This window comes from Haliotis rufescens, unplaced genomic scaffold (assembly GCF_023055435.1).
Source record: "Haliotis rufescens isolate VD_foot unplaced genomic scaffold, xgHalRufe1.0.p SCAF_8, whole genome shotgun sequence".
NCBI classification, from domain to species: Eukaryota; Metazoa; Mollusca; class Gastropoda; order Lepetellida; family Haliotidae; genus Haliotis; species Haliotis rufescens.
In genome coordinates this window covers 29,663,326-29,679,127 of record NW_025964372.1, presented here as the reverse complement: position 1 = coordinate 29,679,127, position 15,802 = coordinate 29,663,326, and the positions used below count along the sequence as shown (strand labels likewise).

The window sequence follows — 15,802 nt, the reverse complement described above, 5'->3', positions numbered from 1 at the left end:
AATTGGTGAAGTGATTGATAAAAACAAGGCAAATTCCTCAACTTTTCTGCAATTCTGCAGTCAGTTACATTTTCTGCAAGTCTTGGACTGCAAAACAATCACATTAGAATCTACAAGGAGTTATGATAAAACTGAATACGTAATTAGTCTTAAAATTATCTGCCAGATATATTTCATGCAGCGCAACAGAAATGTTACCAGCCACGGGCAGGCGGGTGGGCAGGCAGGCAGGCAGGCAGGCAGGCAGGCAGGCAGCCACGGGCAGGCGAGCAGGCAGGCAGGCAGGCAGGCAGGCAGTTATTTCAGACACAGAAGTATAACAATCATGACAATCACATGTAACCAAACTTCAATGTAACCTCATGAAAAATAATCCTTAACAGTTCACCATGATCAAGATTACCACAGAATGATCTGATAATGAAACAATCAGGTACTGTACTTATATACTTATAGCATGTATAGCGATGTGCTTGCGTGCGTGCGTGCGTGCGTGCATGCGTGCGTGCTAGTCTGGACTAATGCCAGTTTTACAGTGGAATTTAAAATGGATACCCAAGTAAGGCACAGTATACCGACTTCGAGCCGACCAGCCCTTGTTTTATGTCCTTAATGCCGAGCGTCAGGCAGGGTAACAACAAGTACCATGTCTTTTAGTACGACATGCCCACGGAGGCAGTCATAAAAAAGTCAGGAGTTCATGAACACTTCAACATTGATTTGCTGGAAACCAGATTAGGCCTATTTATAGCAGAAACCATCAAAATTTCTATATTCAGAAATTTAATCATAATCTCATTCCTTATCACATCTTAAACAAGTCTGACTTTTGGACCTAACCGAACATTAAGATTTCTGCAAACCAAATAACACTGACACCTCGTCTCAACTCCATGCAAGGCCACACACTGCCAAGGTCTTTTTCAGGTGCAGATGACTACTTCTTGCAATATCCCAGCCCGATCAATAGTCCAAAAATGTCTAAACAGATCACGATGGAATCAATGACAACTGAGTATTTTAAGAACGTCATTACCCAGTCAGCTCTCAAGTGCCAAGCAATATTGACTGTGATTGGCATTTCCATTGCAGAAATGCCAAATAAGTGATATTACATATCTAGTTACGTACATGATCGGCATGATTATGGCAGCTTCTGTGATGAGCAGTGTGAAACATTGGTCATTAGTCTGGATGGTACCATTGCCAGTGAAATCGTTGTAATTAACCAATATCATGATCGACGATTCATTGATACAGAGTAATGTCCTTTGTATTGATGTAGACATTCCTAAAGCTAATCACCCAGGAGTGAGTGAGTGAGTGAGTGAGTATAGTTTTACGCCGCTTTTAGCAATATTCCAGCAATATCACGGCGGGGGACACCAGAAATGGGCTTCACACATTGTACCAGTGTCGGGAATCGGACCCGGGTGTTCAGGGTGACGAGCGAACGCTTTAACCACTAGGCTACCCGACCACCCCTAATCACCCAGGAAGCAGGTACAAATCAGATCCAGTGAGCATTTCACTGGAATTCAAATCTCAACACGCTGATGTATGTAGTATGTCTACATTAAATGAATGAATGAATCATTATAATCTCTATTACCTTTTTTTATTGAATCATTCCTATGACTTGGTTTAATGAAATTATATAAAAACTATGTTAACCTGTCTGTTTTTTACAATTTAGTTTCAAGTAGACACTCGTTGATTTAATGGGTCCCCGGTCAGGTCCACTCGGCTCGTTTCACCATGTACTTTATACAATGGGCGATAATGGTGTAGTAATATTGCATGAATTCACCGTAAACCCAGTAACACCAGATCCCGTCGCATATAGTTCCTATGACGGATGTTTTTTAAGTTAGAAATTAGGTATTTACTTTGTCTTGAGAACAAAAGCAACATAGGCAATTCAAATCATTAATAAGGTTCACGGCTGCTGCCATGTTGAGTCACATGATAGTCACATGCAGGAGACGAGTTTCAAAATGGATTCCTGCCAGTGCCGGCCAAGAATCTATTGGACTGAGCCGAGTGAATGGGTCCCCTTCGCCTTCTTGTTAGATGGGCGACTTAAATGGACATTTGGTAGCTATAAATGTGTCTCAAATAGTAATAGGACGATACACCAATATATATATATCACAAATATTACTTCTCAATACAAGTATCGATCACAGTCCCACACTAAGTAAAGTCAAAAATATTTATTCTTACCTTAAATGTCTGCTTTAATAACTATTACATCAAACACTAATTAGTAGTGAAAACTAAAAAAATTCATCCATTGCGCCATACTAGACACTGCCAACTGTAAATCATCAGTGTGCCAGGTATTTGGCCACCCTGTCTATGAAAAAGATGACTTACACACCACATGTAATAGCACATGTAAGCATCGTGATCAGGCATTTCAGATCGTCAGCAAGGTACTGTGATACATATTTGAGCGTGAACAAGGTACTGTGATATATATTTGAGCGTGAACAAGTTACTGTGATACATATTTGATCGTGAACAAGGTATTGTGATACATATTTGAGTGTGAACAAGGTATTGTGATACATATTGAATCATGAGCAAGGTATTGTGATACATATTTGATCGTGAGCAAGGTATTGTGATACGTATTTGATCGTGAGCAAGGTATTGTGATACATACTTGATCGTGAGAAAGGTATTGTGATACATATTGAATCGTGAGCAAGGTATTGTGATACACATTGAATTGTGAGCAAGGTATTGTGATACATATTTGATCGTGAACAAGGTACTGTGATACATATTTGATCGTGAGCAAGGTACTGTGATACATATTTGATCTTGAACAAGGTATTATGATACATATTTGATCGTGAACAAGGTACTGTGATACATATTTGACCGTGAGCAAGGTACTGTGATACATATTTGATCGTGAACAAGGTACTGTGATTCGGATCGTGAGCAAGGTATTGTGATACATATTGAATCGTGAGCAAGGTATTGTGATACACATTGAATTGTGAGCAAGGTATTGTGATACATATTTGATCGTGAACAAGGTACTGTGATACATATTTGATCGTGAGCAAGGTACTGTGATACATATTTGATCTTGAACAAGGTATTATGATACATATTTGATCGTGAACAAGGTACTGTGATACATATTTGACCGTGAGCAAGGTACTGTGATACATATTTGATCGTGAACAAGGTACTGTGATTCGGATCGTGAGCAAGGTATTGTGATACATATTTGATCGTGAACAAGGTATTGTGTTACAAATCGGATCGTGAGCAAGGTACTGTGATACATATTTGATCGTGAACAAGGAATTGTGATACATATCGGATCGTGAGCAAGGTACTGTAATACATATTTGCTCGTGAACAAGGTACTGTGATACATATTTGATGGTGAACAAGGTATTGTGATACATATTGGATCATGAGCAAGATTTTGTGATATGTATTTGATCATGAGCATGGTATCGTGATACGTATCAGATGGCACAGTTGGTGTATGGTCCTAGCCCTAGTGTCAACATACCCTGACAGCATGGAGTTTTACTCATGCTATCAATCACTGGTTTGCATGGTCAAGGCTAAATTTCAGCCATTATATATGCTGCAGACTGTGGCATGAAACCACATTCACTCATTATTTACTTTTGCCTGACACAAAATGCCCTTAGGTGATTCCTAAAGAAAACAAGCCAGGAAATGTCTTACAGTCGTTCCAATGCCCATGCATTGTTTCAAATTAATTTAATTTCATAAGTCTTCAGAACAGATCTGCAACAGAGTTGTCTTCTATCTGATGGTAAAAATCACTCATCCTTCCTGAGTTTTCTGTCCTGACCAGAGGACTTACGTTAATTTTGAACACTGTTCTGTTGGCTAGAGGGGTTCTTGGTTGTATTGTCCTCAAAACCTACCTGACAATAACCAGGGTTGACGATGTTAGGGTTTCATGCATCCTATTCCTGTGAGCACAGGAACAATGATGACAAATCAAAGATCAGGGCCCCGTTCCTCAAAGCGATCTTAGCGCTATGATGATCGTAACCATATGTTAAAGTACGGGACTTACGATCACCTTAGTGCTAAGATCGCTTTGAGGAACGGGGCCCTGGACAATTATGATGCCTAGGACCACAGAGCAATCAGGGAAAGAGCACTCACAAAAAGTAGCCTCAATACATATCTGATTTATACTGTCATACTAATCCAGTCCAGGTCATTGTTCCACAACAAGAGTGAAGCGCTATGACTGTCGAAGGTTTATGTAAAAGAGTGAGTGAGTATGGTTCTTAGCACCTTTTAGCAATATCGCAGCAACATCACGATGGGGGACCATAAATGGGTTTTCACACATTGAAGCCCATGTGGGAATCTAACACTGGACTTTAGCTTGATGAGCCAATGCTTTAACCACCAGGCTACCCCACTGCCCCCTATGTCAAAGAAAGGGAGTTAAACCATAGTTAGTCTCCCAGACCCAAGAGAATAAATTAAAAGAATGAATCCAACTAAAGCCTAGAATGATTTGGCAAGTCTAGATCACACAGCTCTGAAATTCTGGTCTCAATTTGGATAATACCGTATTCGACGTAATAAGCGCCCCGCTCTAATAAGCGCCCACAGCGATATTTGCTTATATATTGGCTAGTGAACAATCTCAATTAGCACCCCTTCCGATCAATGTAGACAAGACTTATTTATTCGTGTATAATACGCACTCGTGTGTTATATGCACCCTTAATTATGGGCAATTAAATCCTGGAAAAATATATAGGTCGTATATAAACATTTCAGGCTGTCAGCATAAACCACGAAATTTACGAACTTTCAACTCTGTTTTTTTCACCAAAATAATATTCTAATAAGAGCCCCCTATTTCTAAGCTTGAGAGCGCCCTGGGCGCTTATTACGTCAAATACGGTATTCTTTATTTTGTAGTTATATACCCAGGAGTGAGTGAGTGAGTGAGTGAGTATAGTTTTACGCCGCTTTTAGCAATATTCCAGCAATATCATGGCGGGGGACACCAGAAATGGGCTTCACACATTGTACCCATGTCGGGAATCGAACCCGGGTCTTCGGCGTGATGAGCGAACGCTTTAACCACTAGGCTACCCGACCACCCCTAATCACCCAGGAAGCAGGTACAAATCAGATCCAGTGAGCATTTCACTGGAATTCAAATCTCAACACACTGATGTATGTAGTATGTCTACATTAAATGAATGAATGAATCATTATAATCTCTATTACCTTTTTTTATTGAATCATTCCTATGACTTGGTTTAATGAAATTATATAAAAACTATGTTAACCTGTCTGTTTTTTACAATTTAGTTTCAAGTAGACACTCGTTGATTTAATGGGTCCCCGGTCAGGTCCACTCGGCTCGTTTCACCATGTACTTTATACAATGGGCGATAATGGTGTAGTAATATTGCATGAATTCACCGTAAACCCAGTAACACCAGATCCCGTCGCATATAGTTCCTATGACGGATGTTTTTTAAGTTAGAAATTAGGTATTTACTTTGTCTTGAGAACAAAAGCAACATAGGCAATTCAAATCATTAATAAGGTTCACGGCTGCTGCCATGTTGAGTCACATGATAGTCACATGCAGGAGACGAGTTTCAAAATGGATTCCTGCCAGTGCCGGCCAAGAATCTATTGGACTGAGCCGAGTGAATGGGTCCCCTTCGCCTTCTTGTTAGATGGGCGACTTAAATGGACATTTGGTAGCTATAAATGTGTCTCAAATAGTAATAGGACGATACACCAATATATATATATCACAAATATTACTTCTCAATACAAGTATCGATCACAGTCCCACACTAAGTAAAGTCAAAAATATTTATTCTTACCTTAAATGTCTGCTTTAATAACTATTACATCAAACACTAATTAGTAGTGAAAACTAAAAAAATTCATCCATTGCGCCATACTAGACACTGCCAACTGTAAATCATCAGTGTGCCAGGTATTTGGCCACCCTGTCTATGAAAAAGATGACTTACACACCACATGTAATAGCACATGTAAGCATCGTGATCAGGCATTTCAGATCGTCAGCAAGGTACTGTGATACATATTTGAGCGTGAACAAGGTACTGTGATATATATTTGAGCGTGAACAAGTTACTGTGATACATATTTGATCGTGAACAAGGTATTGTGATACATATTTGAGTGTGAACAAGGTATTGTGATACATATTGAATCATGAGCAAGGTATTGTGATACATATTTGATCGTGAGCAAGGTATTGTGATACGTATTTGATCGTGAGCAAGGTATTGTGATACATACTTGATCGTGAGAAAGGTATTGTGATACATATTGAATCGTGAGCAAGGTATTGTGATACACATTGAATTGTGAGCAAGGTATTGTGATACATATTTGATCGTGAACAAGGTACTGTGATACATATTTGATCGTGAGCAAGGTACTGTGATACATATTTGATCTTGAACAAGGTATTATGATACATATTTGATCGTGAACAAGGTACTGTGATACATATTTGACCGTGAGCAAGGTACTGTGATACATATTTGATCGTGAACAAGGTACTGTGATTCGGATCGTGAGCAAGGTATTGTGATACATATTGAATCGTGAGCAAGGTATTGTGATACACATTGAATTGTGAGCAAGGTATTGTGATACATATTTGATCGTGAACAAGGTACTGTGATACATATTTGATCGTGAGCAAGGTACTGTGATACATATTTGATCTTGAACAAGGTATTATGATACATATTTGATCGTGAACAAGGTACTGTGATACATATTTGATCGTGAGCAAGGTACTGTGATACATATTTGATCGTGAACAAGGTACTGTGATTCGGATCGTGAGCAAGGTATTGTGATACATATTTGATCGTGAACAAGGTATTGTGATACAAATCGGATCGTGAGCAAGGTACTGTGATACATATTTGATCGTGAACAAGGAATTGTGATACATATCGGATCGTGAGCAAGGTACTGTAATACATATTTGCTCGTGAACAAGGTACTGTGATACATATTTGATGGTGAACAAGGTATTGTGATACATATTGGATCATGAGCAAGATTTTGTGATATGTATTTGATCATGAGCATGGTATCGTGATACGTATCAGATGGCACAGTTGGTGTATGGTCCTAGCCCTAGTGTCAACATACCCTGACAGCATGGAGTTTTACTCATGCTATCAATCACTGGTTTGCATGGTCAAGGCTAAATTTCAGCCATTATATATGCTGCAGACTGTGGCATGAAACCACATTCACTCATTATTTACTTTTGCCTGACACAAAATGCCCTTAGGTGATTCCTAAAGAAAACAAGCCAGGAAATGTCTTACAGTCGTTCCAATGCCCATGCATTGTTTCAAATTAATTTAATTTCATAAGTCTTCAGAACAGATCTGCAACAGAGTTGTCTTCTATCTGATGGTAAAAATCACTCATCCTTCCTGAGTTTTCTGTCCTGACCAGAGGACTTACGTTAATTTTGAACACTGTTCTGTTGGCTAGAGGGGTTCTTGGTTGTATTGTCCTCAAAACCTACCTGACAATAACCAGGGTTGACGATGTTAGGGTTTCATGCATCCTATTCCTGTGAGCACAGGAACAATGATGACAAATCAAAGATCAGGGCCCCGTTCCTCAAAGCGATCTTAGCGCTATGATGATCGTAACCATATGTTAAAGTACGGGACTTACGATCACCTTAGTGCTAAGATCGCTTTGAGGAACGGGGCCCTGGACAATTATGATGCCTAGGACCACAGAGCAATCAGGGAAAGAGCACTCACAAAAAGTAGCCTCAATACATATCTGATTTATACTGTCATACTAATCCAGTCCAGGTCATTGTTCCACAACAAGAGTGAAGCGCTATGACTGTCGAAGGTTTATGTAAAAGAGTGAGTGAGTATGGTTCTTAGCACCTTTTAGCAATATCGCAGCAACATCACGATGGGGGACCATAAATGGGTTTTCACACATTGAAGCCCATGTGGGAATCTAACACTGGACTTTAGCTTGATGAGCCAATGCTTTAACCACCAGGCTACCCCACTGCCCCCTATGTCAAAGAAAGGGAGTTAAACCATAGTTAGTCTCCCAGACCCAAGAGAATAAATTAAAAGAATGAATCCAACTAAAGCCTAGAATGATTTGGCAAGTCTAGATCACACAGCTCTGAAATTCTGGTCTCAATTTGGATAATACCGTATTCGACGTAATAAGCGCCCCGCTCTAATAAGCGCCCACAGCGATATTTGCTTATATATTGGCTAGTGAACAATCTCAATTAGCACCCCTTCCGATCAATGTAGACAAGACTTATTTATTCGTGTATAATACGCACTCGTGTGTTATATGCACCCTTAATTATGGGCAATTAAATCCTGGAAAAATATATAGGTCGTATATAAACATTTCAGGCTGTCAGCATAAACCACGAAATTTACGAACTTTCAACTCTGTTTTTTTCACCAAAATAATATTCTAATAAGAGCCCCCTATTTCTAAGCTTGAGAGCGCCCTGGGCGCTTATTACGTCAAATACGGTATTCTTTATTTTGTAGTTATATACCCAGGAGTGAGTGAGTGAGTGAGTGAGTATAGTTTTACGCCGCTTTTAGCAATATTCCAGCAATATCATGGCGGGGGACACCAGAAATGGGCTTCACACATTGTACCCATGTCGGGAATCGAACCCGGGTCTTCGGCGTGATGAGCGAACGCTTTAACCACTAGGCTACCCGACCACCCCTAATCACCCAGGAAGCAGGTACAAATCAGATCCAGTGAGCATTTCACTGGAATTCAAATCTCAACACACTGATGTATGTAGTATGTCTACATTAAATGAATGAATGAATCATTATAATCTCTATTACCTTTTTTTATTGAATCATTCCTATGACTTGGTTTAATGAAATTAAAATTATATAAAAACTATGTTAACCTGTCTGTTTTTTACAATTTAGTTTCAAGTAGACACTCGTTGATTTAATGGGTCCCCGGTCAGGTCCACTCGGCTCGTTTCACCATGTACTTTATACAATGGGCGACAATGGTGTAGTAATATTGCATGAATTCACCGTAAACCCAGTAACACCAGATCCCGTCGCATATAGTTCCTATGACGGATGTTTTTTAAGTTAGAAATTAGGTATTTACTTTGTCTTGAGAACAAAAGCAACATAGGCAATTCAAATCATTAATAAGGTTCACGGCTGCTGCCATGTTGAGTCACATGATAGTCACATGCAGGAGACGAGTTTCAAAATGGATTCCTGCCAGTGCCGGCCAAGAATCTATTGGACTGAGCCGAGTGAATGGGTCCCCTTCGCCTTCTTGTTAGATGGGCGACTTAAATGGACATTTGGTAGCTATAAATGTGTCTCAAATAGTAATAGGACGATACACCAATATATATATCACAAATATTACTTCTCAATACAAGTATCGATCACAGTCCCACACTAAGTAAAGTCAAAAATATTTATTCTTACCTTAAATGTCTGCTTTAATAACTATTACATCAAACACTAATTAGTAGTGAAAACTAAAAAAATTCATCCATTGCGCCATACTAGACACTGCCAACTGTAAATCATCAGTGTGCCAGGTATTTGGCCACCCTGTCTATGAAAAAGATGACTTACACACCACATGTAATAGCACATGTAAGCATCGTGATCAGGCATTTCAGATCGTCAGCAAGGTACTGTGATACATATTTGAGCGTGAACAAGGTACTGTGATATATATTTGAGCGTGAACAAGTTACTGTGATACATATTTGATCGTGAACAAGGTATTGTGATACATATTTGAGTGTGAACAAGGTATTGTGATACATATTGAATCATGAGCAAGGTATTGTGATACATATTTGATCGTGAGCAAGGTATTGCGATACGTATTTGATCGTGAGCAAGGTATTGTGATACATACTTGATCGTGAGCAAGGTATTGTGATACATATTGAATCGTGAGCAAGGTATTGTGATACACATTGAATTGTGAGCAAGGTATTGTGATACATATTTGATCGTGAACAAGGTACTGTGATACATATTTGATCGTGAGCAAGGTACTGTGATACATATTTGATCTTGAACAAGGTATTATGATACATATTTGATCGTGAACAAGGTACTGTGATACATATTTGACCGTGAGCAAGGTACTGTGATACATATTTGATCGTGAACAAGGTACTGTGATTCGGATCGTGAGCAAGGTATTGTGATACATATTTGATCGTGAACAAGGTATTGTGATACAAATCGGATCGTGAGCAAGGTACTGTGATACATATTTGATCGTGAACAAGGAATTGTGATACATATCGGATCGTGAGCAAGGTACTGTAATACATATTTGCTCGTGAACAAGGTACTGTGATACATATTTGATTGTGAACAAGGTATTGTGATACATATTGGATCGTGAGCAAGGTACTGTGATACATATTGGATCGTGAACAAGGTATTGTGATTTGGATCGTGAGCAAGGTATTGTGATACATATTGGATCGTGAGCAAGGTACTGTGATACATATCGGATCGTGAGCAAGATTTTGTGATATGTATTTGATCATGAGCATGGTATCGTGATACGTATCAGATGGCACAGTTGGTGTATGGTCCTAGCCCTAGTGTCAACATACCCTGACAGCATGGAGTTTTACTCATGCTATCAATCACTGGTTTGCATGGTCAAGGCTAAATTTCAGCCATTATATATGCTGCAGACTGTGGCATGAAACCACATTCACTCATTATTTACTTTTGCCTGACACAAAATGCCCTTAGGTGATTCCTAAAGAAAACAAGCCAGGAAATGTCTTACAGTCGTTCCAATGCCCATGCATTGTTTCAAATTAATCTAATTTCATAAGTCTTCAGAACTGATCTGCAACAGAGTTGACGATGTTAGGGTTTCATGCATCCTATTCCTGTGAGCACAGGAACACTGATGACAAATCAAAGATCAGGGCCCCGTTCCTCAAAGCGATCTTAGCGCTATGATGATCGTAACCATATGTTAAAGTACGGGACTTACGATCACCTTAGTGCTAAGATCGCTTTGAGGAACGGGGCCCTGGACAATTATGATGCCTAGGACCACAGAGCAATCAGGGAAAGAGCACTCACAAAAAGTAGCCTCAATACATATCTGATTTATACTGTCATACTAATCCAGTCCAGGTCATTGTTCCACAACAAGAGTGAAGCGCTATGACTGTCGAAGGTATATGTAAAAGAGTGAGTGAGTATGGTTCTTAGCACCTTTTAGCAATTTCGCAGCAACATCACGGCGGGGGACACCATAAATGGGTTTTCACACATTGAAGCCCATGTGGGAATCGAACTCTGAACTTTAGCTTGATGAGCCAATGCTTTAACCACCAGGCTACCCCACTGCCCCTCAATGTTAAAGAAAGGGAGTTAAACCATCATAGTTAGTCTCCCAGACCCAAGAGAATAAATTAAAAGAATGAATCCAACTAAAGTCTAGACTGATTTGGCAAGTCTAGATCGCACAGCTCTGAAATTCTGGTCTCAATTTGGATAATACCGTATTCGACGTAATAAGCGCCCCGCTCTAATAAGCACCCTGGGCGCTTATTACGTCGAATACAGTATTCTTTATTTTGTAGTTATATACCGTATTCGACGTAATAAGCAACCAGGGCGCTCTCAAAATTAGAAATAGGGGGCTCTTATTAGAATGTTATTTTGGTGGAAAAAACAGAGTTGAAAGATAAATTTCGTGGTTTATGCTGACAGCCTGAAATGTTTATGTACGACAGATATATTTTTCCAGAATTATATGCCCATAATTAATGGTGCATATAACTCACGAGTGTGTATTATACGCGAATAAATGTCTTGTGTACATTGATCACTCGGAAGGGGTGCTGATTGGGATTGTTCAATAGCCAATATCTTAGCAAATGTCGCCGTGGGAGCTTATTAGAGCGGGGCGCTTATTACGTCGAATACGGTATTCTTTATTTTGTAGTTATATATGTTTAAATAAGAAAACTATGCTGCTGGGACCAAACTGGAGTCTACAACCATAAAAGCACAATGCTTTCTGGAAGGGCCCTAGTGCCTGCTACATCTTTACACACAGCACAGCCATGTGCCATGTTATCATCCCACACATCAACCTTGAATGTCCAGTAAGGTATAGCTCACCAAAATAGTACCGATCTGGCTCTCTATTCTTGTCTGTTGGATAAACAGGCAGGAGGGAAGATGCACATGCCGACAGTGGAAGCAGTGAAATTGACTTCTTCATCAAAGACTATTATTAGCCTAATCCTTGCGAAGCTGATCCATCAGCTATTCCAACTGTCATAACATTAATGATGAATGTGTAGAAGGATTATCTTCCCCTTCCTGGACATGATGGTACTTGGTAATATGAAGGTGTTTCTGACACAGAGATCCATTCAAAACATTCTTCTGAAGACTGATCTATCAGTGACAAAAATTATGTCCGATTTATATCTCTATTTTTACTTATAACATACATAGAATTATGTTCCCAAGTTTTTTCAGGTGAACAATTGACTTGCCTTTGGATGCGTTTGTGACAGGTGCCACCAGTGGGGCAGGATACGGTCACCGTTTCACAAGCACCTACTATCATCACTATTTTGATAGGGATTGATAAACATATGCTTATGGTGTTGTTGGAATTGTACAATCGACTCTGCTTTTGGCTGGGATTTCTTATAAATAAGAAAGGGTTTTTGTTGGTTTTATTTACAATACATGTATATTACATGGTTTCAGGGTTTTCATACATAGTATTAGAGAACAGACACAAATAGTTCTGGAGGACAGAGAAAGTATGGCTTCTTATATATAATTAATCATAATGTTAATTATTAAAACTAATCAAGTAGTAGATAGCATGTTACACATAACTGACATTTCTATTCTGCCAAGAAATACACTCAAATTCAGAGTATCAATGCCATTCATTGGTAGATTTTTTCAGCCTAAATCGCAAACCCCTTCTATAATAGGCTTGAGGCATCCGAACAGGTGCTTTAATAGAACATATGTAAATGTCTTGTAAAAATCAAGCGAGGATGCCTCCACGGGCCACATGAGGTGAACAGCCAATCAGCACAGAAATTCTTAATTAGTAATTGTGAGTGAAGCATTCAGACTGGCATATCTGATTTTGGTATTTCGAAAACGAAGGCAAATTAATAAAACCAAACTATTACATTGAGAATATTTCATAAATCCTATAGTTTCCAAGCACCAGGCATGTACATCAAAAAGGGTGAATTTTGTTCAGTGTGGGTTTTCTAAGATTGAAATTTCTGAATTGAGATGGCAAAGAAACGGAGCTGAATTGTTTTAGCTGACTTCTGATAGGCTCAAGAACCCATCCAGCCTTCTTTTGATTAAGACAGTCAATTTTTGCTCAGGATTCAGGGTATTGTATCGTAGTAGATATGATTTTAATGAGATTGACAAAAAGTGAAAGACAATTCTTACATGTTTTTACATCCGAAGTTGATTCCAATACATACTTTCACCATTTCATAATGTTCATGTGAACCTAAAGCGGTATGGTAGGCCTATACGTACATCTGATTCATTTAAAAGTCAGCAATCAAAAGCATCTTGGTATTTCAAAATTTCTAAACATCTATATTTTGAAGGATATTATCACGCACATACACCAAATGTATCAAAATATTTCAAATTTTCCAAGAACACCAATGTTTCAGTTGTGGTTCTGAAATCTTAGGCATGTTAGTTGTGCAGACAAAGATGAAAGCATTTTATTACACATGTAACAGTGTATTACCTATTGCTAATAAACCCATCTAAGAGATGCTGAGTGGCCAAAAAATATTTCATCCTTACGTATCTAAAAAACAAAGGCTGTCTGTGAACCTATGACACAAACAAAGTTATCTCTGTCCAAGACTTTGTTGTGACATAGAACTCCTCTTACTGTGAAGATAAAATTGTTCAATAAGGCTTTTACTTGTGATTTGTGTATGTGTGCATGTACGTATCTTTGTGAGCACATTGACACACCATATACAGGTATATACAAATAAATCGACCACCTACGAGTTGTCATATCTGTATTGACTGTTGTGTCAGAATGACAGTGCAGATGTACATATTGTTAACTAAGATTAAAAAACCCACACATAATATGCACCCACTGAATAAGAAAAGGGTATGGGGTGGATCCAATAAATATTCTTTTCCATTCAGGCTATACAAACACAGCCCACGCAATGACATGTGTACTGCTGAAATAAATCACTCGAAACAAGCGACATCCACTCACCTGCTTTTGCCTCGCCGCTTGATGACATTTACTTCGTAAAATAGGTTTTACGTCTTGTCAGAATCCTAGGAACTGATCCACACATTAAGTTCACAGATCATACTTCATTTAAACGTCGGGAGATGCTTTGAAACTTGTAAAAACAGTCTCATATTCGAAGGTTGGGCACCAATAACAGAATAACACAGGTAGTTGGGGAAATATGAAATGTGGAATGGACAATGATGCGGATCCGGAGTCGCCACAGAGATAAAAGGAAAATCAATATGAGTGACAGGCAATCGGTCAATAACTAGACCGCTTGGATTCGTCTTTGTTCCATTACGTCAAATTCACACAAAGATTCTGATTAATATTATTTGTTGAATGAAATGAAATGTTATGTTTTGAGTGATACAATCAAAATATATTTGATGACGTAGAAGAAGACTTTAGTTTTTGTTAGACCCTTTTGTTTTGCATCAGAATCTTATTTTTGTTGTTTGTTCATAAATCTTGAAATGTCAAAATATCAACATTAAATCCTACACAATCCTCGTTTATCCATTGCGCACTGAATACATGCAAGAATGCCCCCACAACAGTTTAAATCGGTCCTGTTTGATTATAAATAATTTTATTAACAGAGTATATAATATGCAGCCATTCATTTTAAAGGGAGATTAGGCTGGAGGCGATTGGTATCCCTAGCGTCCCAATTCTTTAGGGTGCATTTAAGAGGCAAAAGAACATTAAAATTGAAACGAGCTAATCAAGACAATATCCAAACCAATCTTTGCCTGCATCCTCAAAATTCATCATGTATATTGAATAGACAGTCAATGTGCGTCCTAACACCCTTCTATCTCAGTTTCACAACAAGCGTTCACTCAACGTCTAGACATTGACTCTAAATGGTCGTCAGAAGGTTGAACAGATTTTCCCTTTAAATATCACCGTGTTTCCTCTAACGAAAGGCCCTTTCGTCTATGGCGCCGACATACGCCATGCAGAGTTGTGTCCCTTGGGCGTGGCAGAAGCCCATGGTCGCGAGTTCGAATCCCAGATTCGTGCGGACTGTTTTCGGTTTGTTAACACGATATTTATGCTCGTTGGTTTCAGCAAAGTGGTAAACGTGTAACATCTGCATCACTTCGGGCGTCTCTCCCACATCAAGTTGACAAGCCGTGATATGATTGCTTACTGTTCAATATGGCGTTCAACCAAACTCACTCACTCTAATAAGCGCCTATAAATTATGTACAAAGCTATCTTAGCGCAAAGAATGGGAATTATGTGTTGTATCTGTAAAAGATCGCTTTGTTTAACGGAACTATAATCAAAATTAGCGCCAAATACTGAATGTGTGCAAGGTATGTCCGATTCAACTAGATCCCTATTGTATATTTATATAATGTAGATATGAAATCTTAAGCGC

At 38.9% G+C, this 15,802-nt stretch overlaps 1 protein-coding gene across 1 annotated transcript in view; it reads right to left on the bottom strand.

The window, feature by feature from the left end:
- Positions 1-14,584, bottom strand: part of LOC124145558 (rap guanine nucleotide exchange factor 1-like) — a 139,317-nt gene extending 124,733 nt beyond the window's left edge. Inside the window, exon 1 of the mRNA XM_048389917.1 lies at positions 14,386-14,584. Coding sequence (XP_048245874.1) covers positions 14,386-14,413 — 28 coding nt within the window. The 5' untranslated portion in view covers positions 14,414-14,584. The remainder of the gene's footprint in view (positions 1-14,385) is intronic.
- Between the last annotated feature and the right edge of the window lie 1,218 nt (positions 14,585-15,802).